The sequence below is a fragment of the Pezoporus flaviventris genome, unplaced genomic scaffold (genome assembly GCF_033815535.1).
Source record: "Pezoporus flaviventris isolate CSIRO_AGI_PZ_B2104156 unplaced genomic scaffold, CSIRO_AGI_Pfla_v1 ptg000021l, whole genome shotgun sequence".
NCBI classification, from domain to species: domain Eukaryota; kingdom Metazoa; phylum Chordata; class Aves; order Psittaciformes; family Psittacidae; genus Pezoporus; species Pezoporus flaviventris.
Window position 1 is genome coordinate 1,093,323 of NW_026892569.1, and position 27,214 is coordinate 1,120,536.

The following is a 27,214-nucleotide window of genomic DNA, read 5'->3' on the forward strand; positions in this document are numbered from 1 at the left end:
AAGCAGCCGTAGGTTTGGGAGTGTCTTCAGGGTGAGTCTGGATTTCCAAGGATCTGCATTTTGGGTTTAGATGGCTTAATCCTCTTGTCAGCTCTAGATCTAAGCGGACACAATCCACGTTGGTCTTTGAAGAAATCTCCTAGCCACGGAGGTGACTTTGCATCCTTGGATGAGATCCAATGGCTGCAAAAATCCAAACTAAAGGCAAAAAGCACATTTACAGTAAAGGCAGTCATTGGGACACATTGCAAAGGTCTATACCAGATTTACCATCATGGGAAGATGATGTTCCTGAAAACAAGGGGCAGATTAGCCACTAGTAAGAGGCTTGAACACAGGAACTGTTGGTTGGGAGATACTCTGATTTGGACCCTGCAGGTAGTCAGGCTGCTGCATTATAATGGTTCATTGGTTTATGAATAATGAATCATCCTGTGATTAAATTGATGTGAAAACTCCCATGGTGTGTAAATAGAGGCAAACTACAATTTTTAGCTACTTTCAGGTACGCTAACACTGAGGGGATATAATTTTCTTTCTGTAATTTAATCATAAGCAGTGTTTGCCACCATCATTCATAAGTAAAAGTTTCTTACAGACTTAACAGATTGTGTTTCCATCTCTGTCGAGTAAAAACAGTATTATGGACACGAGTGAAATGGAAATCATAACACAGCATCTCTACTATTTTAAGAGTCATATTGAAACACATGGAACAGATAAGCAATTCCAGTCTTTGCTGCCTTCAGATTTGGTGCTCTGTGTATTTACTTAGCGCTAGAAAAGGAAAGTGAAAACAAACCCTCTGCCTCAGTAAGCCCCGGGAACAGGCTTCGCTTCTGCCCTTTCCTTTAGGACTGGGTACCAGCTCCAGGCAATGAAAGGGCTCTGGGCAAGTGAGAGCTGCAAAGTCTTTCCCAAAGTGTGACAACAGAGGGAAAGGGGGGAAAACAAGGACTGGGTGTCAGGGTGAGAAGAGATGTCCGTCTGAGAAGGACTAATAGGTAAAAAGCTGAGAGACAGATGATGGCTTTTCCGTTTGGAAAGGCTGACTTGAAATGGGCCTGGCTGTGCTGGCTCCGTGGTGCTCCTGGGGAAGCACCTGCCTTGAGGCAATTAATCCAGCTTGTTTCCACACAACCCGTAAGTGCATCCTGGGACTGTGACTTTGGCTGGGCACAGGGTGGGTTTCCCATCTCATGATAGCTTCTGAGATTTCAGACCTTTTCCCCATGTTGCACCAGCTCAGACTGCTTCCATTTTTCCCATGGAGAGCTGAGCACAGGAGGAAGAGACTCCAGCTGCCAGCGGAGCCGAGCTGCAGCAACAGCTTCCATCAGCTGGGGTCCCGGGATGGCACTGTCACTATGGTCTCATCACATCCAGAGTAGTGCTGCAGGTTTTGTGCGTCCTCCTGTCAGCAGTTAAGGTCTAAATTAGTATTATCTGTTGTCTTTCTGGAAGCTTGCTTATGTGCAATTCCAATTGCATCCATAGTTGGACTTCCCTAGATTGAGTTTCATTTAGACAAGAAGTGTGCTCTCCTTTTTCCCCTCCAGCCTTACATAATTTCATTTCCACATGTCTCACTCACACACCTGCAGCAGAGAAGCATCACAAAAACTCATGAGAGCATGCCAAAGGTGGGCTACCTGGTCTAATACAAATATTCAGCCTGGCATTGTCTGAGCGCATACCAGAGTTGAATTTCCGTATGACTAAGCACACTGGCAGTGGTGGTTGCAGTTCAGAGTGCTGCTCCATATTTGTCTTTCCTTCCTCAGTTTGTCTCAGTTTAGAAATGAAAAAAAAAGTGGGTTCATATGCTATGTGCTGACAAGACTTCACTGTTATGGATGGCAGGAGGGGTACGAGGCTCACAACGCAGCCAGGTACTGGAAAGATACTTGTCACTGCAGATTTTGCTTGTCATATGCAGAGATGACATGCAGATCTCCCCTCTGACAGATTGAGAGTCATTCCGAGATCCATCCACCCACAAAAACCACAGACATGCTGCTTTACTCAAATCTTTACTTCAACCACTACTTTGTGATGCAAAACTGGTGGAGTTTTTGGTACTTTTTGGTAAAAATGAAATCTTTATAGGGGTTTTCCAGCATCCTTGCTACTTACTAAAAACAAATCAACATTAGCCTACTGGATGGGACAACTCGGTTTAGTTGTGGGTGGCTTTGACATTCATCTCATTAACATGTTTAGTCTGAAAAAAGGTCAGAAAGGTAGAAAATAAAAAATTGGACAGAGAAGTACAGCATCTTTCCAGAGGTTATTCCTTATGTCTCAGTGAAAACAGCAGTTTCACATTGTTGGAGTATTTGTACTGGTTTTACTCCAAATATCAACATCCTGTACTGACCAAGTTCAAAGATGAGCAACATGGGTTGGTCTGTTTGTAAAACTAAATGCTCCATGTTAAATGCAAAGGTTTTGCTCTTCACTGTTCAGGAAATTCACATTTTGGGACTGAACTTCCATCACGGCATGTGAGAACCTGGTCAAGGCAGCTCAGAGCCAGGCAGTCTCCAATTAAAACAAAGAGCCACCCAAATCAGTCATCAGTAGGCTTACGGCCCCTTTGTGTCCTGTGTTGTAGCAGCTACTTGATGCAGTACTTGCTCTGGATGTTTTGGCATGGGTACAGTTCACGGGCATCCCTTTAACACCTCGCTTTGGGTGATCGTACAGCTGCCTGGGAAAACGGCAAGGGGGGCTGCAGGAGTGCAAAGAACACACATGGCAACGTCTTCAGCTGCTTATGTTGGAAACGTAAAAGGGAAAGTACTCCAAATAGGTTTCTCTTGTTCAGAAATACAATGGGCAATTTAAAGAAGCCCTATTAAGCATGTGTGTAGGAGCATTTCCCATTCTGAGAGACAAGTTGAATTGTTATACGGAGCTATATTATGACTTTCCCAACATGGCATCAATCAAGACCCCATTATGTAACGAGGTATCCATCACACGCGCCCCATCGCGCGTCCCCGCCGCGAGCACACAGAATGTAATCCCGGCTCCTTTGTCCTGCCCTCTGCCAATTTGCTGCAGAATTGAAGCTGAGGCTTGAATTTGCCATTGTGGCGGCCTCGGGGCCGCGGCGCCAGGGCTGTGCTTTCAGAGCAGTTATTTGCATTGCCTTGATTCGCATGTCACCTGCTTCATTAGAGAAGAAAATTCTCATCCACAGACTCAGCCATTCATGCAAATTGAAGAATACGCGGAGATTCTTCCCCTCTAGGACTTCCCATTATTAGCAAGATTGGTAGATTCTTTTTGTTCCTTCCTCTTTGGAAGGTCACTTTCATTTTCACCTCCAAATGAAAGTCCTTTAAAAGACAAAGTAATTGAATTCCCAAACTTTAGCACACAGCAATCCTGCTTAAAGGAATCTGATGCCAAAGAAAATCTCAGGTGCACGCAAGTCAAATGGGAACTCCCCAGTTTCGATCTAATCCTTACACTAACTGCCATCTGTCAGTGTCACCGAATCATTAATTTTACTGGACATGAGGGAAGTGCTTTTAGAGCCCATAAGCTCCGCGCAGTGTAGGGCCTAAATCTCCTGAGCTCAGCTGAGCAGTTCCTTCTTAAGTCCTCAGCAAACATTGCCTGACAGCACGTGTTTTTCCCTTCCTTCCGTTTTCCAGGCTACCCAATCCCAGTTCCTCACAATTCACCTTTTCCCCAGTCAGGAAATCCTTTGTGCTTTCCCCCCTCTGGCATGCCCGCACTGTTTCTTATTGAAGGTGGCACCAAACCAGAATCCCTCCAGAAGGGCTCTAGGGGCACCAGCTGGAGCACAGCAGGCATGTTCTGTACGTATCGACACTGCCGTACACCAGGAACAAGCCACCTTCTCCTGCTGCATCGATGCTTTCTGGTGGCACGCAGTCACTCCTGGACATTCTCCAAGGGCTTCTGCCTAACCAGCTCCCCTTGCTCTCCACCCATCACCAGGTCACTGGCTCTGGGAGGAGCCGGTTCCTCCTGGCCACCCCACATGCGGGCTCTGCATAGAGAGCAGTCTGCTCTTCTGCCCAATTCATTCTTATTGGGGTCTGCAAGTGCTGATTTTGTTCCTTGAAGTTATATTGCGATATTCATAGCTATTCCACCCAATAAACAACACACACCAAGCTCAGTGCTCCCAAAGGCTTCTCCCTGTTAATTTCTGATGTCCCCAAGAAACACTGCTGCAAAACCTCTCTGCAGAGGTGAGCAGGGAGAGCCATCTACCTTATCTTACAGCATCTCTACGAGGCGACGTTCAGCCTCATGGGTCATGGCTTAAGGAAACTAAAGGTATCATTACAAATTCTCATCTCAGGTTTTGGAGTGGGTTTTTTTCCACAGATTGTGAATAGAGCTTTTTGTGATTTCAAGAGATATTCAGCTTTTGTGGAGAAAAACTCACCCAAAATGTGGTGCTTAAACATATCCCTCGCACAGCTTTTCCTTGAGATCAATGACAAGCTGCCATGAGACACCAGATCTCAGTCCAGAATGGGAAAGCCCTTACACAGCCTTAGAAGCTGCAGAGCCAAATGCTGCCAGCCTCCTTGGCTGTGGCAGGCAGAGGGGTTCAGCACATCCAGAATGAGCCAATCCAGAAAGAAAATTCCAAGTCTTGACCAAATAACGCAAGAAATAAAAAAGTGAAAGTGTGTGATGTTTATCCATGAAATTTCACTGCAATAATGAACCTCTGCAGAAATTATTGACCTGTTTGCAGGAAGACAGGAGAAGGCTTCTGCTGCTGACCAGGATCTGATACAGACTCTGCTTGTGCTAGGGAAGAAGCGTGACCGTACAAACCCTCCGCATCACGACACGACAAAGCCCCACAAGCCAACCCACCTGCCCCACGTCACAGTCCATGTCTGCAGTCAGGGCTGTGGTTGTGCTTCGCCTCAGATGCCGGTCTGCAGCTGTAGCAGAGGCAGAAAAAAGGAACTATCACTTTTTTGCATGTCCCCCCATCTCCAGGGAAGGAACCACCACATGCGAACACACCAGGTTCTACACAGCTGACTTTCGCACGGATCACTGCGCACACCGGGGTGTGTGCCTTTTGAAGCACCAGAGACTTCTGCCTTTTTAATGTAAAGGTGAAGCAATCCTGCACATTCATACAGGTGCCCTCTCAGGCTGCGCTGCAGCCTCCCCCCCTCACCTGACTTGCTGAGGCTCTGGGAAGCCTGACAAATGTGTGTGTGTCTGCTTATCCCAGGATGGCACGAAGGGAAGGAGTGAGTCAGATACATGCCTCTGCTGCTCACAGAAAATGAAATCCTGCTCCTTCATTGCACAACCCCGATGGCAGTCGCATCCATCATGCTCCCTCTGCATACACCTTGCTGGGAGCCAGTGGCTGCGGAGGGGAGGAAGACAGATTTACCAGGGTACGTAGAGAAATTACATGCAATTAAGAAGTCACAATCCCACCAATAAATCTCTGGCTTGAAGGCTGCTGGCCAGGCTGCTCTCCCTCCCTCCCACCCCTCTCAGATGCACTCGCATTGACGTTTTGTGATGACTTGTGGCAGGGAGACGCACCCTTTTCAGACAGTTGAGTGCACTTCCCAGATTAAAGATGATTAATTGTACCAGGTAGTTCCTGCTACATCTTAATCAAATACACATCAGCAGCAGCACTCCTGTGCACAGGATACTTGGAGCTAGAGTGGTATTTTCAACTCTCACCTACTCCGGTCCAGGGATGTGAAGCCTAAAACATGAGTGGCAAGAGTCTGAAGTATCCAAAATGGAGTGATCACAAGCGAGGTTGCTGGGACATCACTGCCTCTTGCTGCTGGAGGAGTAGGGACTTGCTCTGGTATTAAAAAACCAACCCCTGCCCCTCCTGCTCTTTTGACCATCCTTACCTGCCAGGCGCAGGCAACTCTGCTTTCATGATGGCAAACAACCACACGGCACCTTGGAGGGGGATACAAACCACCAGCAGCCTCTGACCATGGAGTATTTTGCATCATTTATTTAAATACCTATATTTATGCATTTACAAATTTTCATAGCTCTGTTTGTAGCTTTTTTTTTCCTTTTTAATTTTTTTGTAGACAGTATTGCAGAGAAGTCAGCTTTTGTAAAATGAGGTCCATGTATAAAACTATGCAACAGACTGGAGAAAAAAACCACAAAACAAGTTTTCTTTCATACTCTCTAGAATCAGAAACCAAAGAAAGTGACTGAATGGAGGGAGAGAGATAGAGAGGAAGGAGTGGGACAGACCAACCTCAAACCAGTGGCTCTCTCACAAGCATTACACACGTCAGTGCTCAGCTACAATCCTAATGGGATAGGTTGTGTTTCAGTCGGTGCAATGCCTGTTTGCTAAAGCTTTAGCAGGCACATAGGTCTCTAATGAAAAAATAAAGGGAAAGGATCCTACACACTGAGAATGCAAAGCCTGGCCAGCCTCGTGATAGGTTTTAGGTGTCGTAGCACAAAACGCCCATAGGAGACTGCACCAGCTCACCAGTAGTGCATCCTCATCCCAAGCATCTTTTTGCATAAAAAGTTCCCTTTAAGAAATCTTAGCATTTAAAAAACAGGTATCTGAGCTCTTCTAGCCTCAGTATTTTGAAGAAGTCACTTGAAAAATACCTCCTGCTTTCCTCCTTTGAAAGCTTCAAAGTAACGTTTTGCTTTAATTGATACCAATTTAACAGCTCACAGATTCCCAGAGTTATCTCTGGGAGGAAGAGGCAACAAATATGGCATCGCAAGATATTTACACACATGGTACAAAAATGTCCGAGGGTATGAAAAATCACCAGTTACACAATTTTGCAGCAGCCTCATTTACACCTGTAATTTTATACCATTTATTACATTGTACTAACACACCAGATTCGAAGATGTGCACTCCCTTTAGGACATTCAGGAGTTACAAATATATTGTGATTGCATAATTCATATTGCACAATTGTATAAAAACATAAATACTAGCTATTCTATATTTTTTTTAAATACAAAATACATGTCACATAGTCAAATATTCTTTTCAAGTGCAATTCAGGTGCTCTCTTTAAGTCCTTCCAAGAAAAAGGCAATTTTGATAGTTTTGGCACAAAGTTTAACCTCCGCCCTGTGCCAACAGTTCTAATTACAATACATATGCCCCAGACTTTATATAGTAGCAGTCATATACATATAGTATAAAACAGGTTATTTACAAGATGAACTGAACGTACACAGAAGCAGCCTCAGTGGTCGGGTCTGAGCTCTGGGTTAGCATTACTCGTGCTGTTGCGAGAAGGGGTAAAGTGGCCTTTCTGACTTATGCCGGTTGCTGCAGGTTCACATTCATGGGCGGGGGGTGGCCGAGGAGACCGATGCGCTGCTTCTGCTTCCTCTGCTCCGTCATCTGGAAAATCAAAGAGTTTGCTCATTAGGTCTAGACACTTCCTGTGCTCGCCCAGGGCCTCTTGTGCTCCGTGTTCACTCTGAAACCCACTTTCTACAAGTAACACCCCTCTGTCTGCTGTGGAAGAGGCGACTGCGGTGCCGTCTCGTGCACTCACTGGGGATGCCCATCAACTTGCTGGGGTGGCTGGCTACTGTATAGCAAGAAAACGTCTCTGGACAGCAGGCAGGCAGCAGGAATTAGTGCAGAGAGCAGCTTGTGAAGCCTCCCCCATTGGAAATTCTTTGTAACCAGTCCAATGTATGAGGCAGACGAGACGCAGAGAGTGGAAAAAAGGGGCGAACCCTCAAGTGAGGCTGGGAATACCCTTGCCTTTGCTGGAATAGACTCGCGCGCTCCCGCTCTCATCAGGAGCGAGCCAGCATCCCTTCCCATCTGCCAGGAGCCAAGACGCAAGGCAGGGCTGGGAGGTTAACCACCTCACTGCCAGAGAGCTCTACCTTTGGCAGCGCTTCCCGTCAGATAAAATAACGTTTCTCCTAATTAGTGCAATCGTGACCTAAAAACGGATCATTTGTTATTACTGATAGTGAAAAACGGCCACAATCCAATTCTCCACTCTGGGGTTTTTCAACCCTTGGGAGGCTTCTGACAACTTGTGTAAGCTGACACGCCACGTAAGGAATGACTCCAGCGTGGGCAGTCTCCAGCAGCAAACAGCTGGATCACTGCACCCGTTCCCCACAGCTCCTCAGCTTCAGGGATGCTGGCATGTGGGCTGGCCTGCAGCAGCCATGCCGAGGATGCCAGGACAGCACCTTGCCCTGGACCACTGGGGTGAGGGCAGCCCAACACTGCTCCTTGGGCACCCGGGCTCCAGAGAGAGCCCCCACATGCTCAAAGCAATGAACAAATGCACAACCACACCACTGCAAGTGATTCACAGTGGCATCAACAGAGCATGCACAAGGGGCTGTGCTCACATCCTGGTGACTCCAGCAGTATGCTCGTGCACCAGAAATCCTGTCTGACTTCCCACTAAAGTAATTTTCCATTCAGGCATAAGATAGGATTTAGAGTATTTTTCTTCATGAGAATTAACTAAGCTTCCTGCAAGGCTTTTCCTACAACATCTACATCAGCAATCTCATTTTTTCAGCTTTTGGATATTTAATGACAAATGTCAGCTGATATAATTGCTTGTGGTAGAAACTTGAGGAGGACGGGGTAGCATGCTCACACATTCAGCTCATTTGTAACATGCACTTGGATGCATTTGGTTTCAGTGACAGGGAGAAGTCTTCCCATCTCTGCAGCAGCAGACCCCAGCGTGCTGGGCAGCCAGCGGCTGGCCTTGGGGCCTGGAGTTCATTGTAGGGAAAGGAACTGGTCAAACCAAGCAGTTCCGAGCAACCCCCAAGGGCTCCTGGGCCGAGCAGCCTTGCACACATCACTGCTTTCACTCAGGCCTGCTGTGTATAATTACACTCATTTAACCACCAGGGAAAGGACTGCAATACAGTAATTCCTCTTGAAACCATAATTAAACTCGAGTGCAGCCCAGCGCCTTGCTCATCGCCTGACCCAAGGGGAGGCAGAGCTGTTCTTTTACCTTTCTAGGAAGATGACAGCAGCCCTCAAGGACAGGTCCCACCTCCCAGTCCTCTGTACCACACTTCTGGACGCATTATTATAGGAATAATGCTGATAGGATTAAAAAATGAAACCAAGGGGCCTGAAGTTCATCTGAGTCAAGCTGGCCTCTCTGATAACCATACAACAGCACAGACACATGCTGGCTTGTTCCAAAGGTTATGGGTGAGTTGGAGTTAAGAGCAGGAACGGGTGCAGGGCATGTGCCAAGTGCACGAGCAGGACACCGGCTGTGCACGCACACACCAGCCCCTCCAGTGAAGCCAACCTGAGCAGCAGCTCCAGCACTGAGTCACCTCAATGGCAATGGAGGCCAGGGTCCACCCAGTGCGAGGGGACTGTCCTGAGCAAGGAGCCAACGTCTAGTAGAAGCGCCTCAAGCTTACTGACATCGGAGGATGGCCCTGGAAAGGGCTTCTGGATGATTACATCTAATCCCCTGCTGTTGCAGACAATTATGCTGTAATCTTTTTGCACAGAATTGAAGTGATCAAGATTTTAATGGCTCTTGGTGCACTACTTTGTGAAAGCAGGCATGCTGGATTTCGGTTCCTAACAATTAGAGTCTCCAGAAACCTAACGAGCTTGAAAAGCAAATGAATGAGGTTTTTCCTTTTATTTAATTACAATAAAATAAATACAAATAAAAGTTCCCTGAGTTAGTTCCTTTTCCTGGAGACAGTTCTTGATTGGGAGGGGGATGTACTGGTTTTGTCACATAATTGGAGCATCCTGCAACTTTTGCAGGGCTCTCTGCAATGGTACTTAGGGGAATTCCTAAAGCTATCACAACATTAATGAAGCTGGTTTCCTCTTTTGCTTTTACAGCCAAATAGCTCTCTAAAAGCTAGGTCCTTCATTCTTATTTTCACAAGGAGTGAGAAGGGGTTTTAGCGCTTGGTCAGCCAAGAGCTGCAAGCTTCAGAAAGATACACTCTCTGATCCAGAGCTGGCTGTGGCTGATGGAAAGACTTCTGATGACTGCAGACCACTTAGAGTCAGACCCTTCAACAAGAAGATGCAAGACACATCCTCCAGGATAATTGTTTCCAGGCAAAATAGCAAAACCACTACCCAGCAAGTATTAAAGCACAGACGAAAGAGCAACTGCCTCTATCCTTCGTCCTCAAAACCAACTAGAGCAAGGGGGTCCATGGCACAGTGTCTGAAAACTAATTACAGTAAAAAGCATCAAGGTTTTCTGCTCCAAGTCCTACACGTTAATCCCTTCTTTGTGCTCCATGAGGCGTTGGGCCCAGCTCCATCAGAAATACAGAGCGTGATCGGAAGGCAGGGAGCCAGGATCTCAGTCAATATTAGCTTCCAGAGACTCATGTCTCCATGAAGATAACTGGCTTACAGAGAAACCCAGCCTACCCAGAGCAGAGGTGGGAAGCAGGAATCCGATTAGTACTGGAGAGAGCTGTGCCAACTGTGCTACAGTCGGCAGATCACATCTGAAGAGATAACGAACCAAATCTGTTGGCCATTTCTGCCCTGGGCACTTCTATCGACTGCCCCAGGATACCATCATGTGCAAGTCAGCAATTAATTTTATCCAGTGCCAATATCTCTATAAACTAAACTAATTGAACCATCTGGCTCAGGTTATTAATCCATAAAGATAAGCAGCTAGTCACTTTGCCGCCACAAACAGTTCCTGCCAGGGCAGGCAACAGCATTTTCCCTTTTACTTCCAGTTAGGCTGTAATCTGCACAGACAACAATGAAATAAAGCCCTGCTGCCTTTGTGGCTTTCACAAAGCTATCTCTGGGTTTGGGCCGGGAACAATCCCCGTGAGCCCCAAACAAGCCAAAAGTCCTCTAACTCGTGGGGCAGAAAAACTACTGCACCAATAAAATACAGCATTCATGTGTTAAGTAGCAGCAATGCATGCTGCAAGGCAAAATATCTCTGTGGGTACATCTGTCTATGCTGCTGTCTTAAGTGTGACAGCAGCCAAATTGTATCTGCTTTAGCAGCACAGTGATAGCACGGAGGAGACCAGCACGAACTAACCACTTGTGTGGTTCTCCAGTTTCTCAGTGGGTTTTAAGGTCCGTGCAATAACTCAGTGCTTCTGTCAATATCACAACCTCTGACTTACAGGTCTTAGGGTTACAACCTGTCACAACATCATCATCACCACCACCACGACTACATACCCTGAACCAGCGAGGACTGATTTAAGTCAACTACAGCTTTCATTTTTGTAATGCAAGTTTTCCCTTTTTGTAGCGGCTACTTTGGACTACAGCACTTTGGTTCACACTGCAGGCAGATCAGCTGCAGTACAGGGCTTTGGAAGGGCATTGTGTTTGTTCACTTCTTTCCTAAGCATGAGCTACTTTAGAAAAGCTCTTCGTGGCTTCGCAGAAGCCATGGAGCTATAAAACACCAGTTCATACAGGAGGCCCGCAGGACCTTTGTCCTGCCAATAGCAGTGCACGGCCACACGTTCACAGCCAGCTCTCCCTTACCTGATCTTTAAGCTCCGACAGCTGGCCAGAGAGGTTGGTCACAAGCTTCATGGTGGACTCCAACTTCTCCTGCAAGTTCCTCAACTCATTCTGCTCCCCTTCCGAGTCACTGCTCACAAGCGACATGGCCCTCATCCGGGGGAACCAGTCCAGGTTTCTCTCCTGAGAATCAGACACGAGTTCACAATTAGCATTTGGAAAACGAAAACCTGCACCTGAGCAGCTGAGTGCAGACAGCTCTTCAATGCCACCCGGGGACATCCCTCACGTACACAAGCTCTGCAGTTATTTTCATTTGCATCTTACTGGAAAGTTTGCAAAATTGCCTGCTAGAGGCAATGAGGCACTTCAGATGTAACTACTGAAAATTACGGCTGCTTATTGCTGGCTTTTCCTTTCCAGCAATTCACTCTCCCCAGCCATTTCTTCTTCAGATACACTTGAGTGTAGTACATGAACACCAGACATTAAACCAGCCCAGATTTCATGTCTGGACATGCATTTTCCAGTGCTAGCAATCTGCTGCTATCTTATAGTCTTTTAATTTGTGTTTGTTGAAGATTGGGCTGGAGCACCCCCTGTATGAAGACAGGCTGAGAAAGTTGGGGCTGCTCAGCCTGGAGAAGAGAAGGCTGTGTGGAGACCTCATAGCAGCCTTCCAGTATCTGAAGGGGACCAGTAAGGATGCTGGAGAGGGACTCTTCACTAGGGACTGTAGTGACAGGAGAAGGAGTAACGGGTTAAAACTTAAACAGAGGAAGTTTAGATTGGATATAAGGAAGAAGTTCTTTACTGTAAGGGTGGTGAGGCACTGGAATGGGTTGCCCAAGGAAGTTGTGAATGCTCCATCCCTAGCGGTGTTCAAGGCCAGGTTGGACAGAGCCTTGGGTGGCATGGTTTAGTGTGAGGTGTCCCTGCCTATGGCAGGGGGGTTAGAACTTGATCATCTTAAGGTCCTTTCCAACCCAAACTATTCTGTGATTCTATGATTTTCTGCTGATAAAGCTTGTTTGCTTTTATGGTCAGACAAACTTTGGCTGTTCTTGCTAATGAAAGAAAGAAGAACATTCTACCTGGAAATACTTTCATAGTTGAAATACTTTCTTTTTAACAAAAAAAAAAAAGAAAAAACATATTCTGAGTTGCTGGATCAGGCTAAATGTGGGAAAGATTAAGTTACAATGAACTGTTTATAATAGCTTTCATTCAGGCATTCAAATTCTCTTATATTCCATGTTTAAGTTGCAGTCAGGAACTTCAGTGGACACGTGCTCAGTTTTATCAATATGTACACAGAGACTCACACATACACTCATGTACATGCCAGTGATATTAAAAATAAAAGCAGGGACAGAATAGAAAGCCACAAAAGAGGAGGAGGGGTGCACACTGCATCTTAACACCTTAAATTTCAACACCGAACTGTTTCCTATCAAGTCTGGTTCTCCTCCCACACTGGAGATTCTGAAATGGAAGTCAAACAAATGCTGGATGAGATAAGGATGTGTGCACTCTCATAGGTGACACTGCAACAGCTGGTAGTATTTTAAACAAACCAGATGAAATGATAATGGGCTACTGGATTAACAGTATCCCAAACCAAAGAGGGATCAGCATCACTGATTAACAGCGACCAAAGTTTGCCCTGGCCAGGCCCTTGGCTGAGCTCTCTCACAAACCGATGGCTTATTGTTACAGCACTGCAAATTCTGGCTTTTTGCCATTTCTTGACGAAATCTCTAACCTGAACTCGCTCCCCATCTCTCCGCTCCCCTTCCATGCTCACTCATTCCCAGGAGCATCCATCCTGCTTAAATCAGGGTTGTGCACCTCTACAGAGCTACAGTCACATCCTTTCTGTAATTCAGATGAGATGTCACGACTCATCATCTTAAATGAGTTGCTTCTGATCTGCTTGGAGTTTACTATTGCTGAGATTAAAAGGCGGAAAGCAGGCCCTTTCCCATGCAGAGCACCACAGGATTCCCACATGATGCAAAACTGCCAGGAAGGTTTTTTCTCCTGATCTCTGTTTACAGGGCAGATGGTTTCTGCTAATGAAAGAAAAAATAAAAATATATGTACCAAAAAATATGCCTTTATCAAGACAAGTGCCAAAATATTTTGGACTTTAGGAAATGACAGGCCTGTAATTAAGATTTAATAAGAGTAACAGGCAACATTTCACTGCGTTCTTCCAGGCGTAGTAAAATCCTCATTAGGGAAGAGAGGGCAGGCTCTTCACTTGTGCTCAGGTCCAACACCTCCTCCCCAAAGTATTTCCCCTCGCCACCCAGGGAAAACAAACTAAACCGACTGCTATTCCCTTCCCTGCTCCTCTAGGCCAAAGACAAGGCAAATTACACGAAACTGCAATTTATATTGGCAGGTTTGCCTGGACCCTCTGGTCCATGTCCTGAGGTTTACCAGGCAGGCACAGGAGCCCTGAAGCTCCTGCCCACCTACTGCCCACTCTTTCCTTGCTGTAGAAATACTGTTGTTTTACTTGCTCCCAAAGAACTGAGCTTTCCAGTCTGCCCGGCCCGTCCTTATGAAGGATGCAGGATACAAGGGGGGAAGGACCTGGAAACACCAACCCTTCCCCACCTGCAACATTTTATTAACACATACCCCAAACATTTTCTAACATTACAATATAAGCAAATGCTGTAGCTGCTGCAGGGGCTGCAACTTGATCGTTACGGGCAGGGAAGGTGACAGGCAGTCTCGGATGGTGAAATCAAACCAGAAAGCACTACAGCACCGACAGCTGCAGGCTCCTCAGAAGTTTCACACTAACGGGTTTTCTGAAAGCCCCAGTTCTTGAAGTCACTCAAGTATGGGAAATCTGGGCTTTCACTTGAAAAAACAACAAAACACCTCTCTGGTTCTCATAGCAATGGTGAAAGAATAAACCCCAATACACTCCGTGTGAACTCTGCAAGCTGAGGAAGCAGAACTGTAACCAAAGGAGATAAGACTCATGGCCTTCTGGGCGGTCCTCTCTCCTCCAGTGAGGACAGGACTCACTTCGGAGCCAGGTACTGCCGAGTCCTGATCCATTCTGTGCAGAAAGGCTTAGGGAAGGATTACATCACTTTACCAACCCAGGTCATTAGGCTGGACCTAATGCAGGTTTCACAGACCTACATGAAACCTGTGCTCCCATTCAGGTTTCATGTAGCTTTTTTGGCACAGCTCAAGCCTGAGGTTCACATGGAAGCTTCCACCCAGCAAGAAGGGGATGTCCACCCAAACAGCCTGGGCAAATGCTTTCAGGTGAGGAGCCATGGGGACAGACAGACAGGTAAAACTGCATCGATGCAGGTAAACAGGCACCAGTGCTTGCTGACCTATGGTGGCTGTAGGAGCTCTCTGGAGAGGACAGCAGGGATGCTGCCAGCACGCAGGGGCACACCTCTTCCTCCTCTGCACATGCACTATTTCACAACCTCTCTGCTCTGGCTCTGCATGGGAAACCTTCAGCCTGTTCCTACAAACCCCCCCTAGTCACTGCAGAGAGACAATTGAGAACCTGGATGTGACCAGCCTGTGTAAATGCAGACTTCTGCCCAATTGCCCGTCCTCGGCCATGGCAGGGGATGCTGTGGGGATGTTTTCCTGTAAATAAATAAACAAGGATGCCGCAAGTGGAGCTGGTGAGAAGGGAAATAAGCAGAAATGCAGAAAGGTCAGTCACTGACAAGCCCGCTGGGCCAGTGTGCGGCAGCCAGCCCGGCTCCCAGCCCCACGCCTGCCAGCAGTGCTGCCTCTGCAGAGAGCTTCTATTCAGGGTTCAATAAAAGATTTATATCTCGATGATCTAGTTTCTGCTGAACTTTAGCTGAACACCAGGGTGCCTTTAAAGATGCAGCCTTACATCCTTCACTGGGGGTCTGGTAGTGCTTTAGAAGCGCTGAGTGAACTGTGAAGAGAAAGCTCCCCCTTGATCCCTTTCCCTGCCTGTCCCTCATCCTGCACCCTCTGCCCTCCCCGGCTGCTGGCACCTCGCATACCAATGCAGTTATGCACTGTCTGCTGTGGTGCTCCTGCAAGTGGAGGCACCGGGATCCTGGTGTGCAGTCAGCTCCCTCTTCCCGTCACAGTCGCAGCTTCCTCTGCTTCAACAGACGAAGCGAGTAAAGCCACTGACGGAAGCTGGCTAACCACAAGTGCTGGGTTTCGGGTTAGCTCTTTTTCTAGGTAAAGTTGGAAAAGTCCCTGTTGTAAAGCAAGTATCATTAAATCTCAGACATGGGGGCGACGCTGACCGTCCACAACTGGAAATTCGAAAACGAGGAAGCGGTGCTGCATGATGCAGATGCAATTCATTCTGAGAAGCGCCTGCTCCTCCCTGCTTCTGCCGAAGAGTTTATTCTAAGAAAGGTTTCTGAGGCAACCTCAGTGCGAGCTGTGCCAAGAGATGCATTAGCTCCGCTCCTCGGGCAGGAGACGGCTGCTAACGGCAGGGACCGGGGCTCATCGTCACCTCCAACCACCCCAGAGAAGCTACCACGCTCCTCTTCTGGGGCTCCATTTACTCAGCTACCCCTGAGCCTAATATTTATGGGGTGCTGAAGGGCTAAATTCAATGCTTGTCAGAATAAATCCCCATAGCCTGCCGTTGGAAGGCTGCCCAGCAGCCATCACTTAGTAGGGGAATGCGGCAGGAAATTTCAGTTTCTGTCATGTATTGTTAAAAATCATACCCATACAGCTAATAAACAGCTTTGTGAAGCGCTGTGAAAACTCATTTTTGTGTGTGTTTGTGGCGAGATTAAACTCCTCTTGGTTCTTTCTTGTGCTTCCTGGAAAAAGCCCCACGTCAGGTTCCCTCTCTATTCTGCAAAGGGCTCAGCATCACTTCTTCCACACCAAGCTGCACTTGTCCCCTCCCCATCAAAAACAGCACTCCCCTCTCTACATTAAGAGTATTTCCAAATCTTTAAGTGCACTGTCTTCAAACAACAGGCTGAAGATAGAAGGTTAATGGTATAAAAACCTCCTTTTTCACTGTTGCCACAGATTAAACACTTAAGTGTCTTTTACACTGGTGCAGAGCAGGGAACTTGGAAGACAGACACTATTCCCAAAGGTGGAAGATGGCCATGCCCCTACATAAGATGACCCTCCCATACGTCCCTGTGACAGCTCTGCTGCAGATGACTCACTTGAGCCGAGTGCTGTGTTTACCTCACCAAGCATCACCCAGCTTAGTGTGACTGAGGTGGATGGCCCTGGTGGGAACCCCTGAAGGCAATCTCCTTACTCCTACAGGAAGGACGGTGCCACCTCTCCGCAGCAACCCACTTGTGGCTGTTTGCATCTACATTTTAAACAGGACCTGTTGTACCACCATCAGTTGGGCAGGACAAAACAATTAAGCCTGCAAAGGCTGAGCTAACAGCTGCTGGTGGTGATGGCTGCAGTCACCCACCTACTCTTGCACAACGCATCCGGCACGGCCGGGCAGCCTGCAGAGCACTCTGTGGCATGGGGTCACCACGGGCTCTGGGTACCGGAGGAGGCAGCAGCGATGACGCAGGGTACAGCTGCCTCGCCTCAGCCCCAGGCCACCTCCTCGGCACACATGGTCGGCCCCACGGGGCTTTTTGCCCTGGCCAGCACTACAGACCGAGCGGTTCATTTTCCCCGGCACGTCACCCTCCATGGCTTCCAGTTGGAAAACTTCCCCTTCTCTCCCCAGCGCACAAGGTCGGTGCCCCGGGATAAGGACACAGCACCCACCCTGCAAACTGCTTTGGGATCCACCCAAATCCCAACACGTTATGCAAACAAACCATTACACAGAACTGGGCTGAAGCCTTTGCTTGTTTTCATCCACCCAGGCCCTTTTTCTGCCACACGCTCAGCCAGAGTGAAACCTTTGGCTCGTCAGTGGGCATGCTAGCCCGATATTCCCAGCACAGATGCCTGCCCAGGTGGTTTATCAGGGAAAAACAAGGACTTGGCCACTTAAGGTGAATGCCAGCAACAGGAGGTTTTTTTCTGCATCATGCTGCAGGGCATGACAGCTTGCACACATCCAGAGGGCAGAGCACGCTACCGCTGCGTGGGGAAGATGAGGTTGACCAACCATTTCCCCCCGTGCAGCTTCTGGTTTGCACTGTAACGCCGATTTCAAGGGTGGAACGAGTTGCTGTGCTATCTGAATGCAAAGCTCGGTACGTGTGCCTATGACACAGGATTTCCAGCAGCCAAGGGCCTTCTGCCAAACACACCTCTTGGCTCTTCTCTGCCTCTGCTATTATTTATTGTTTAGCCCTGTAATTATATTGGCTAACTCTGGTAAGGTATCTCAAGATGCAGCTTGCTGGGAAGATACCCCCAAATTAAGCACCATCAGCTCCAGTTCAGATCCTGACCTCCTCAGTCCTCTCCCGGCTTGTGCCCAGCATCAGTGTGACTGGGAGCCCTCAAACCCCAGTGTCCTCATCTATAACCCAACAGCTACACACCAATTACTTATAGAGGCCACTCTCTTCTGCATCTTAGCATTGGTTTCCTAAGCATGGATATGATGACTTTTCTGATTTGATTTTGCCTCAAAGTGTAGGATTTCCAGGCACAAATTACATACCATGTAAGTAAGTTTCTAATAATTTCTCAGACTATAATTTCAGCTGTATACACATCTTTTGCCAATGCTGGAATCATTAAGCCCCTTTTGAAAAGCTCTTGAGTTTGAAGCATCATAGCCTGCCACTCGTTATTCCTACAGGTGCTGCAGCTCAAAACCAGTGTTGGCCATCTCCCACCGAATTATATTCAGTATAGAGCCTGGGGACACAGCAACCGTCAAAGCCATCATCACGTGAGCCTCGGGCAGGTCATGAATCACACATTCCTGCTGGGTTTCAGAGCACAGTGACAATTGTGCCTGGGTGTTTAACTCCTTAGGAGAGGTTTCAAGTTGAACTTACACTTCTGGAAGAGTGTAATTTTTAAAGCCCCACACCAATGAAGCCTTGCCTTTACTTACTGGGAGGCTACATCTCGGTAGGAGTTACAGGCTACACTGGACACTCAAAACCAGTCATAAGAAGTACCTTCCTCTCATGGTGTGGCACATAGCTCAACATGGAGAGGAAAAATACCCAAGAATATATTTAAGTCTCCAGGTTTGCACAAGGAGGTTAATCTGGGCACAAAAGAAAATCTTCAGCCTTCATTTTCATTCCAAATTCCTTTAAGGATATTGGCACCATCGCTCTTCTTACAAATGGTTCATTTGCAAATGACAACACAATTCACTTGAAGGTTCAGGACTCGGTGCTCTCGATCTGGACATGTGAGCTTGGGCAACACCTCACACCTCTCTGCCTTGCTTGTGTAATAAAGGTTAATGGCATGGATCCTGCTTGGTGCACTAAAAGTCTGTGGAAACTGCAAGAGCTTGTTAGGAAGCTTTGTGCTAAGAGCTTTTCCAAACAAGCTTTTATTTTCAGCATGCACATGTGTGTGCACAGAGTCACCCACAGCCACGCAGCTCTTGCCTGCACTGCTCAAACACTGGTGTGAAGGTGTACATGCGAACCCCTGTACTGGGGTATGCAAGAGCTGTGTATGCAAATATTTGCCCATGCAAGTGGCAGCACACTGCGGCTGCATGCACAACAGCTTATGAATGCACAGGAACCCAAAGTGTATATGTGGTTTTGGATGTCTCCAGCTTCAGAGTGAGAATTTTGACATATTATAAATGCCTGCAAACAGCTGTTTGTAGCAGACCTTTGCCAACACTCAGTGACAGCTGTGCTGATGGGGCTGCTGCTAGCGAGGCTGCCACAGTTAACTGCAGGCAAATGCAGAAAACATCAGAAGGAATTCTCAAGACAGGATGGGTAGATAAGACATTTAAGGGAACTAATCTGTAGGGAGTTGCACCGAGTTCACATTAGTCATTTGGGTGTGGATGTCAGTGTCTGGCCAACACGATAAGTGGATCCCCTCCACCTCCTACACACATGGCATTATTCAGACATCACCTGATCTTCCCTAGTGACTACAAAGCCACACAGCAGCTGAACCATGTGCCTTTGTTCCTGGGAAAGGCAGGCGGCACCGGACTACCTGCTCTGCAGCACCATTAGCATACCTCCCAGATAAACACTTTTCAAAAGACATTGATCCATCTCGAAGCTGTGCTATCTTAAGTGCACATCTGCAGCGATTTAGCCAGATGAACATCAGGTCATCAGGAGGGCTTTATAAACACGAAGAATTAAAGACTATCCCTATTACCACTAGATGTTTTCTCTCATCCTACAGTACTCTCTGTGCTATTAAGCAGATAGAAGGTGGCTGCTTCATGCCAAGCTTTGTTTGCCATCTCCTGAAATCCCTGGGGTTATCAGCTTCACCAGTGCTGGTGAGGACCCGAGGACAGGGGGTGAGTCACTGCAGCAGCCCGGGTGTGTACACAAGCTCAGCTTCTACATCAAACAGAACCAGCAATTCATTTCCCCCCTTGCATCGCTCCAGCAATTCCCAGCAAAGATTCTTAAGATATCCCAAATTTTACATCATATATGACAGCAGGCACATGCTCACCTTACTGATGAAAGTGAGCATTATCCCTGTTTTATAGGGGGAAAAGCTGGTGATAAAATCCAGGCCTCCTATCAGAAGTCTGAACTTGCAGCTACACAACCACTGCAGCCTGGCTTTGCCATGCAGCTCCATGAACATAGGGAACTTGAACAAAACCAGTCTGAGATCACAAGAACCAATACACCCCTAATTTGTATCAGAAAAACATAATTACAAATCAGTACTGCTAGTAAAATCTATTAGGTTTTATTTTGTCAGATCATTTTAATTGTTATTTTGATCAGGCTTATAGTGCTCAAAGTACTTCTAAACCTTAAGCTCTGTTTCCAAGTTTAACTTCTTTCTGCATGCTGCCTTTCAACTTAATGAGCTTCTATCTATGAAGAAACACAAAATTCACTAAAGAATTGTAGCTAATAACTGATTTTCAAGGTTACAATTTCTTTTTATGCTGGGTCAGATCCCTGCAGAGTACCAGATGAATTCTATGGGTAAGACTCAGCTCTGTCATACCCAGTACAGTGGATATCCTCAAAAATTGCCTTTCTATGCACAGTATTTTTAGACAAGAAAACATCAAAATTCAAGATCACTCTTAAAGCTTCTGAATATTCACTAACTGGTGTAAGTGAAGCTGTCCAGGATTCTTTTGATACCACTAGCTAAAATATCTTTAAAGCACTGTACCAGCAGCACTGGATGCACCTCACAAGCCAGCGATGGATATAATTTTGGTGTCCTAAATTTCTTTTTCTCAGTGTTCTGTAGTGTTGGACAACCCACAAATACCAACTAGCAGGGGCATTGGGTTTTTTTAAATTTACTTATTTTTTTACTATTGCCAAAGGCAGAAATCCAAGTTTTCTAAAGATATATTGTTGGGAGTCAGAGCAAAGGTGAAGCGTATCTGAGGTGTATTCTGTCATCACAATATGATTTGGAGCACATTATGCTTCCTACCCTCGACTACTAAAAATGGGTATAAATTGCAGTTGAACAATGGTACCATACAACAGCCTCTGGAAAAGACATGCCCCATCTCTGTCATTATCAAAGATGTTAGAGTGCCACCTTCAGACTGAAAATGTGGGGAGAAAATCCCTTTTACATCTAAGGGTGACACAAGAAGGCTTTCCTGGAGAACCTGGTAGCTGCAGCCATTAAACAACTGCAGATTCCCATTCACCCTCTGTACAAATCCAGACTAAACCATCCCCTCTCCAGAAGATGACTCTCAATGTTTGGAACCACTCACACATTTAGGGCTTTCCTTTTGCACTCTAGAATCATAGGATGAAGACAAAAGGCTTGAGTAAAAGATGAATCATGAACCAAGTTACTCCTAGATATACCTTAGGCAGAAAAGAGGATTTCAGACTCTTACAGAAGTATTTAAAACAGGCTTGGCAGAGAAATACATTCATGATGTTTTACACTCAGATGTTCTAGGGCACAAAAATAATGTTTTTAATATTAAAGGATGCTTCTAATTTTCAGAGTAAGCTTTGCCAGATCAGTCCTAAGGAGTATGTCAACATCTCAATGCTTACTGAGAACTCCAGTGTCAGGGCAGCAGCAGCTTGAGCTGCCCCGGTCATGCCTGTGCTGGATTGTGGCACACCACTGATGTGCAAAGCAAATTAACTTCCTATTCCGTGGCTCAGACAGTTACACCACGCTTTCAGCAGCACTGCAATGAGACCCTGCTGTCAGTGCTCGATTTAAAACTGGCTCATGAAATGCAGAAAAATCACCAACTACAAGACATGCTCCAAACCTCTACCTAGAGCATACAGTTACATAAAACTGCATCTGCATGAGACACTTGGTCTATCCATAATCTACCCATACTCCCATTCAAGGGCCAGTAATTAGCCCTTGCTGACACTTCTGTGAATGGGAATTAAAATGAAAGATCTCCAGGTTTTGTGCTTATTGCAAGCACATTCAGTGCCTAGTGTTTGGTTCTTACCCAGTTTGAACTGCTAATCTGAAATAGTTACTACATTGTTTTTAAATTGAAACTTTTATCTTTTAAACAAGTTTTAACACAAAGTCATCTTTTAGAAGCAGAAACACTCTAAAGAGTACAGGGCTTCCCCCTGAAGTAATGCTTGCTGCCATGGGATAAATAAAGGGAGTAATATAATCAGTCAGAGCAGAAAGCAGCAGTGATGTACTGAGTTATCTCACTGTGCTAATCCTCTATCAGGTGACTGCTCACAAGATTTCTTTAAGCCCTCATTACAGAGGCAGAAATCCAGAACTAGGACATACACTTTAGTGACCCCAAAGTAACATGTTTAACCTCTAAGAGATGTTGGTGGGATTTACACATTGACTGCGCCACAACAAATTGCCCACTTAAAGGTAGGTCATACCTCCACAGCAAAAAAGAGAGAGACAAGTAAGGAAAGTATTCAGCTGTTTATTCACCTGAAGGCAAATAAAGAAATAGCTAATTCAGTGTTATAAATCAGAAACAGCTTTTGCTAACCAGCCAGAAGATACACAAATTAGTAATTGGGGTTTAGGATCTAATTCCAGGAGCTCTGAACCTGCAGCTTGGCAGAGACAAGGCTCTTAATTCTCTCATTAAAAAGCCTTACAATTGAGTAGATATTAATTTTAGGTTTTTTTACAATAATAAGCTAAAATCATATGACAACAAATCCTACCAGTCAGTCAAACATACTTATGCTGGGGCAGGTTTTAACCTGTTATATTTCAGACACTTCCACCAGCTTGAAAGTGTTCTCCCTTAAACACTGGTTTTGAAAACAGCTTCTCTTCACCTGATTTAAAACCACAGAGGCATCCTAGCTGTCCCTGCTCACTGCCACCCACTTCAGCACACACACACGGGAGAGTTGGGGAGGCTGAGAAGCTGCAGGTACGCAGCCACAGACCCCTGTGTGACTGCAGTGCTGCAGCTCACGTCAGCTCCCACAAGTGCCCCACTGCGCCGCCTGCAGCAGGTTGCAGTGTGCTGCCAGCAATGCAGCGTCTCTTATCGAGTTACCCTGCCAAGTACAGCTTTAGTACGTCTTTAGAAGATGCTTCTAAAAGGAAAGGCATTGGATTAAGCTTATTATTGTAGAAAAAGTCTAAGTATTTTCTTACAAAATAAATAAAATACAGGGTATTACATTTACCAAATGTGCCAGTAGATTGGTCTAATCTAGAGGGGAAAAAACCCAGAACAAAACTCCAAACTCACCTTGATCATTTCTGCCACGTAACTTTCTGGTCCTGTATATTCTGTAGAATCTTTTACTTTCACTAGCACAATAAAGCATAAATAATGCCACATATTGTGCTCTTCTTTAATGTGCTCTTCAAATGTGACTGTCTTGTTATCAAACTTATCTCTTTCCAAACCTACAAGAGTGACACATATATAACTCTTAGTATTTACAAACTGGTACTAAGGAAACGAGCTGTAAGGACAAAACTTGTTTCTACAGTCTGCTGCACTTCAAAGTCACAATCATTCTTAAATGAACACTGAATAATAGCGACAAACTCTCTAACAAATGCCCCCAGTGTAGCAAGAAGAGGAAAGAAGTATAACTACTGCTCAACACTTACTATAAGTAACATAAGACTTTTGGTTAAAAAAAAAGGTAGCTACCTCGTATGCAATCAGTCTGATGGATTTCATAACTCATCTCCTATTTTTAGGCAAAATAATACCAAAAGCAACATTTGCTTTGCCACAAGCTTCCAAAGGTTACTTCTGTCAGTCTGTGTGTTATGCAACTTCTGCACGACATTCAACTACACCAGCCTCAAAAGCTCAGCAGTTTTATCCCATCAGTAGATTGGGAATTAACTTTCACAGGCGCTAGTCAAGACTCTGCACCCTTGGAAAAAACAAACGTTTATGAAAAGCTCTCCCATTCCAATAGGAAACTGTTGTTTGAAGCACAGGAGAAACAGAAACTAAAGGTTTGAGGAAAAATGGCATACTGAGCATGCATTCCCCATCTCTTTCTGCTGCCAAGCCCCAGTGCAGGTGGTACCCATTATCAACTAGCCGAGGAATGCAAGGTAGGAACAGCCAGTAATTCAAGACTCCTGTTTCAGGAGAGTTTGCAGCTATCAGTGACTTTGACAGAGTAACCCCTTATTCTTAAGAGTGTTTCTATACTTACCACAAATAAAGCAAGTAGTTTTTAAAATTTCTTCTTTCTTCTGTTTTTCACTCCTTAAATCAGCGAAAGTGTCAATGATCACACCAAAAATCAGGTTAAGGACAATAATGATGACCATGAAGAAGAATAACAGGTCATATATCACTCTAGCAGCAAAGAGAGGTTCCTGCAAGGCACATATTTTAACAATTAACAACCCAAATGAATACATGCAACACCTAACCCTCACCATGCCTTTCTGTTCAGCAGAGCACGACGCCCCACAACCCCTCCCTTTAGAGTCTCCATTTCTGATGCTCTCCAACAACTCAAAACATTAAGTGAAACTAAACTGCAAGATTACTGAAAGGAAAGCCAAATTAGTCAGCTATCAGTAAGCAATCTCTAGAGATGCTCTTTCTGCTGTCCAAGTATGTCCTCTTCTTTCTCACTCATAGTGGAATCCATTCTCATCCCCAACCTGCAATCCCAATCAAATTACATCCTTACATTCAACTCCTTATATATCAGTATAGCATCAGTGTTGATCATAAGTCTTTTACTGGAATTTAACAGTATTAATTTCATTTATGCTAGCAAGCATGGATGTGGACATGAAGTTGGACTTCCCAGTACCCACTGCATATTTACTGCAGGCCTGAATACCCAAATATTTAACCCTGTTTTCAGAATCATCCTGCCAGCTGGATGCCAAACTTTTATTAAGAATTCTGTAGCTTTTAACCCATTTTAAGCTGAAAATAAGGCTAAATATTAGAAAACACTTTGAAATTGCATTCACTCTGACTAAGACTGCTCCTTTGGCCCTAACGTGGTTCTGAGGAATGGGCACAAACAACTAAAGCAGTGGCTATATGGGCAGTTTTGGGCATTATGAAAAATCCCCTCTGCTTTGACTGGTCCTCACTTTCTGATGATGGCTCCAAACAACATTCTTCCTTCCTTCCCACAGTCCCAGCTCCAAACCTGTCTCGGTTCCTCTCATCATTCCATTGTACACATCTTAACATTTGTAAGGGATGCTCCCCACAGAAACTCTAGCAGGGTATCGCGTACCACTGCATTTTCATCCTGCTGCCTCATGTTACTCCTTCATTAACTTGTACTTATTTCTTCAGATCCTGAACTCCCAAAGCACAGACTGTTGCCTACCCCATTTCTGTTCTTTTGGGCCCCATTCTGGACAGCCCAAAAAGCCCTAAAATAAGGACGGGTAGAATTGGCTGCTGTTTAATGTGCTACTATACATTAAACTGCAAGCATGGTCCCTTGTAGTCGCAAGGTATCCTACATCTGTTTAAAGGGAGTGTATACACATATCCCTCAGAACTCCATCCCCAGCCCTACATGGTTATCACTCTTCCGCCCCCATTCAGTGATAATTTACCTCTTTGGATGGTTTCCTGAGCACATCACCTACTCCACCCCCACTCCTGAGCCCATGACTCAGTACAGTAACAATGCACATCAGTAACGTCTCGCACGTATGCTCTTTATTCTCTTCCTCCATTTCTTCAGCAATCAGTTCTATTAACACAGCAAGCAAAGACACGTTTCAAAGGCAAGAAGATCAGTTTTAAACCACCCTCTCCACTCTTTGCTGCTTATGCTCTCTCCCCTCTTTGCAAAACTGGCCAGATTTCCAGCCAGTGTTGCAAACCTCCTTAGCTCTCACCAAGAGCTGACCATCAGAGCAGGTATCTCTGCCCCGGCTACAGCCCACCCTCTTCTTCCCACCAGCAGAGTTTTCTTTTGTGCTTGAACTGCTGTCTTTGACTTGGTTAAATATCTCTTTCCATTTCTGTTCGCATGCATAGCTCAGATCACCAGATGCCTGTTTATACAGAATCATAGCTTTTTGACAGCTCAGAGGACAAAGTGTTGCCTCTTACACTCTCCCCTGGTGCCTAACAGATTGCACAGCCTTTGGGCTGCACTCAAAATGGCAACTTCGACTTGTATTTTTCAAATGGCTAAAATATCACTGCTTATGGAAACAGCATTTTGCTAAAAAAGTAACAGTTTTTTTGACCCTCTCTTCATTTGGCTGAAGCCTCCAACTTCACTGTTTCAGTTGGAGAACTGCAAGAATTAATTACCTAATCTCATACGCTCTCCCTGTACCCATTAAAAGTCTCATGACTTGCATTTGATCATAAAAATGCTCCTGAGCTGATCCCACCTTCCCACGGGCAGCCTCAGAAATAGCCAAACCCCAAGATGGTAGAGAAATCGCCAAAGATACGGGCATCATGAATATCCCTGGCCATGTAAGACCCCAGTATCAGGTTAATTATTTATGATATAAAAACACCTCTTGTGTTTTCCTTTCTGCAGCCAGAGTGTACAAAGCAACGCACTCCTCCTAGAGCTGAATAAAGCACCTGTTCTTGTATCACTGTTGAATCTTAGTTTATGAAAGAGGACACTTGAGTAAAACAGAGCCATCTCCTCTTGCAAGTATGAGCTTGTGGCCATTATTGACCTTTGAAATATTTGACCATGTAAGAGCTCCACTTCTAAGAGAAATACTGATGTTCTGTCTGGCTCTCACAGCCAGCATCATAAATCCCTGAGAAGTAAATTATATTTTCTAGAAAATAAAACTGAAATATGTCAATGCCCAATCTGAGGCTGGCAATTATGCTACAAGTTATCTCTCACATGTACTTTTTGATCTCCCCCCCCCAAACCTTCCCTCTCTACTTAATCCATGGAGTACTTCCTGCCATGATACTAAAAACAGTTTCCTTAGTTAGCTAGATAGAATAAATGACAATAAATGATGTTCTGCTCCATATTTCACAGGGTATTATCCTCAGAGATCACATTTAACAGCCTAATGATTTAAAATAATAAACTTTGTAAAGAGGTAAACTGCATCACTTCCTTCTCAAATTGATGTAGAAAATTAAAGAGCCTGACAGTTTTTATCAAAGTA

General features: G+C 45.5%; 1 protein-coding gene across 2 annotated transcripts in view; it reads right to left on the minus strand.

Annotated features, from left to right (window-relative positions):
- Positions 1-5,998: 5,998 nt before the first annotated feature.
- The window catches only part of ITPR1 (inositol 1,4,5-trisphosphate receptor type 1), a 170,900-nt gene continuing 149,684 nt past the window's right edge, over positions 5,999-27,214 (minus strand). For both annotated transcript variants that reach the window (XM_061455692.1, XM_061455691.1), the window contains 5 exons: positions 25,661-25,800; positions 24,274-24,439; positions 23,337-23,497; positions 11,543-11,704; positions 5,999-7,408 (listed from right to left, as the gene is read on the minus strand). In XM_061455692.1, the coding sequence (XP_061311676.1) occupies positions 7,322-7,408; positions 11,543-11,704; positions 23,337-23,497; positions 24,274-24,439; positions 25,661-25,800 (716 nt within the window). In that variant the 3' untranslated portion in view covers positions 5,999-7,321. The remainder of the gene's footprint in view (positions 7,409-11,542; positions 11,705-23,336; positions 23,498-24,273; positions 24,440-25,660; positions 25,801-27,214) is intronic.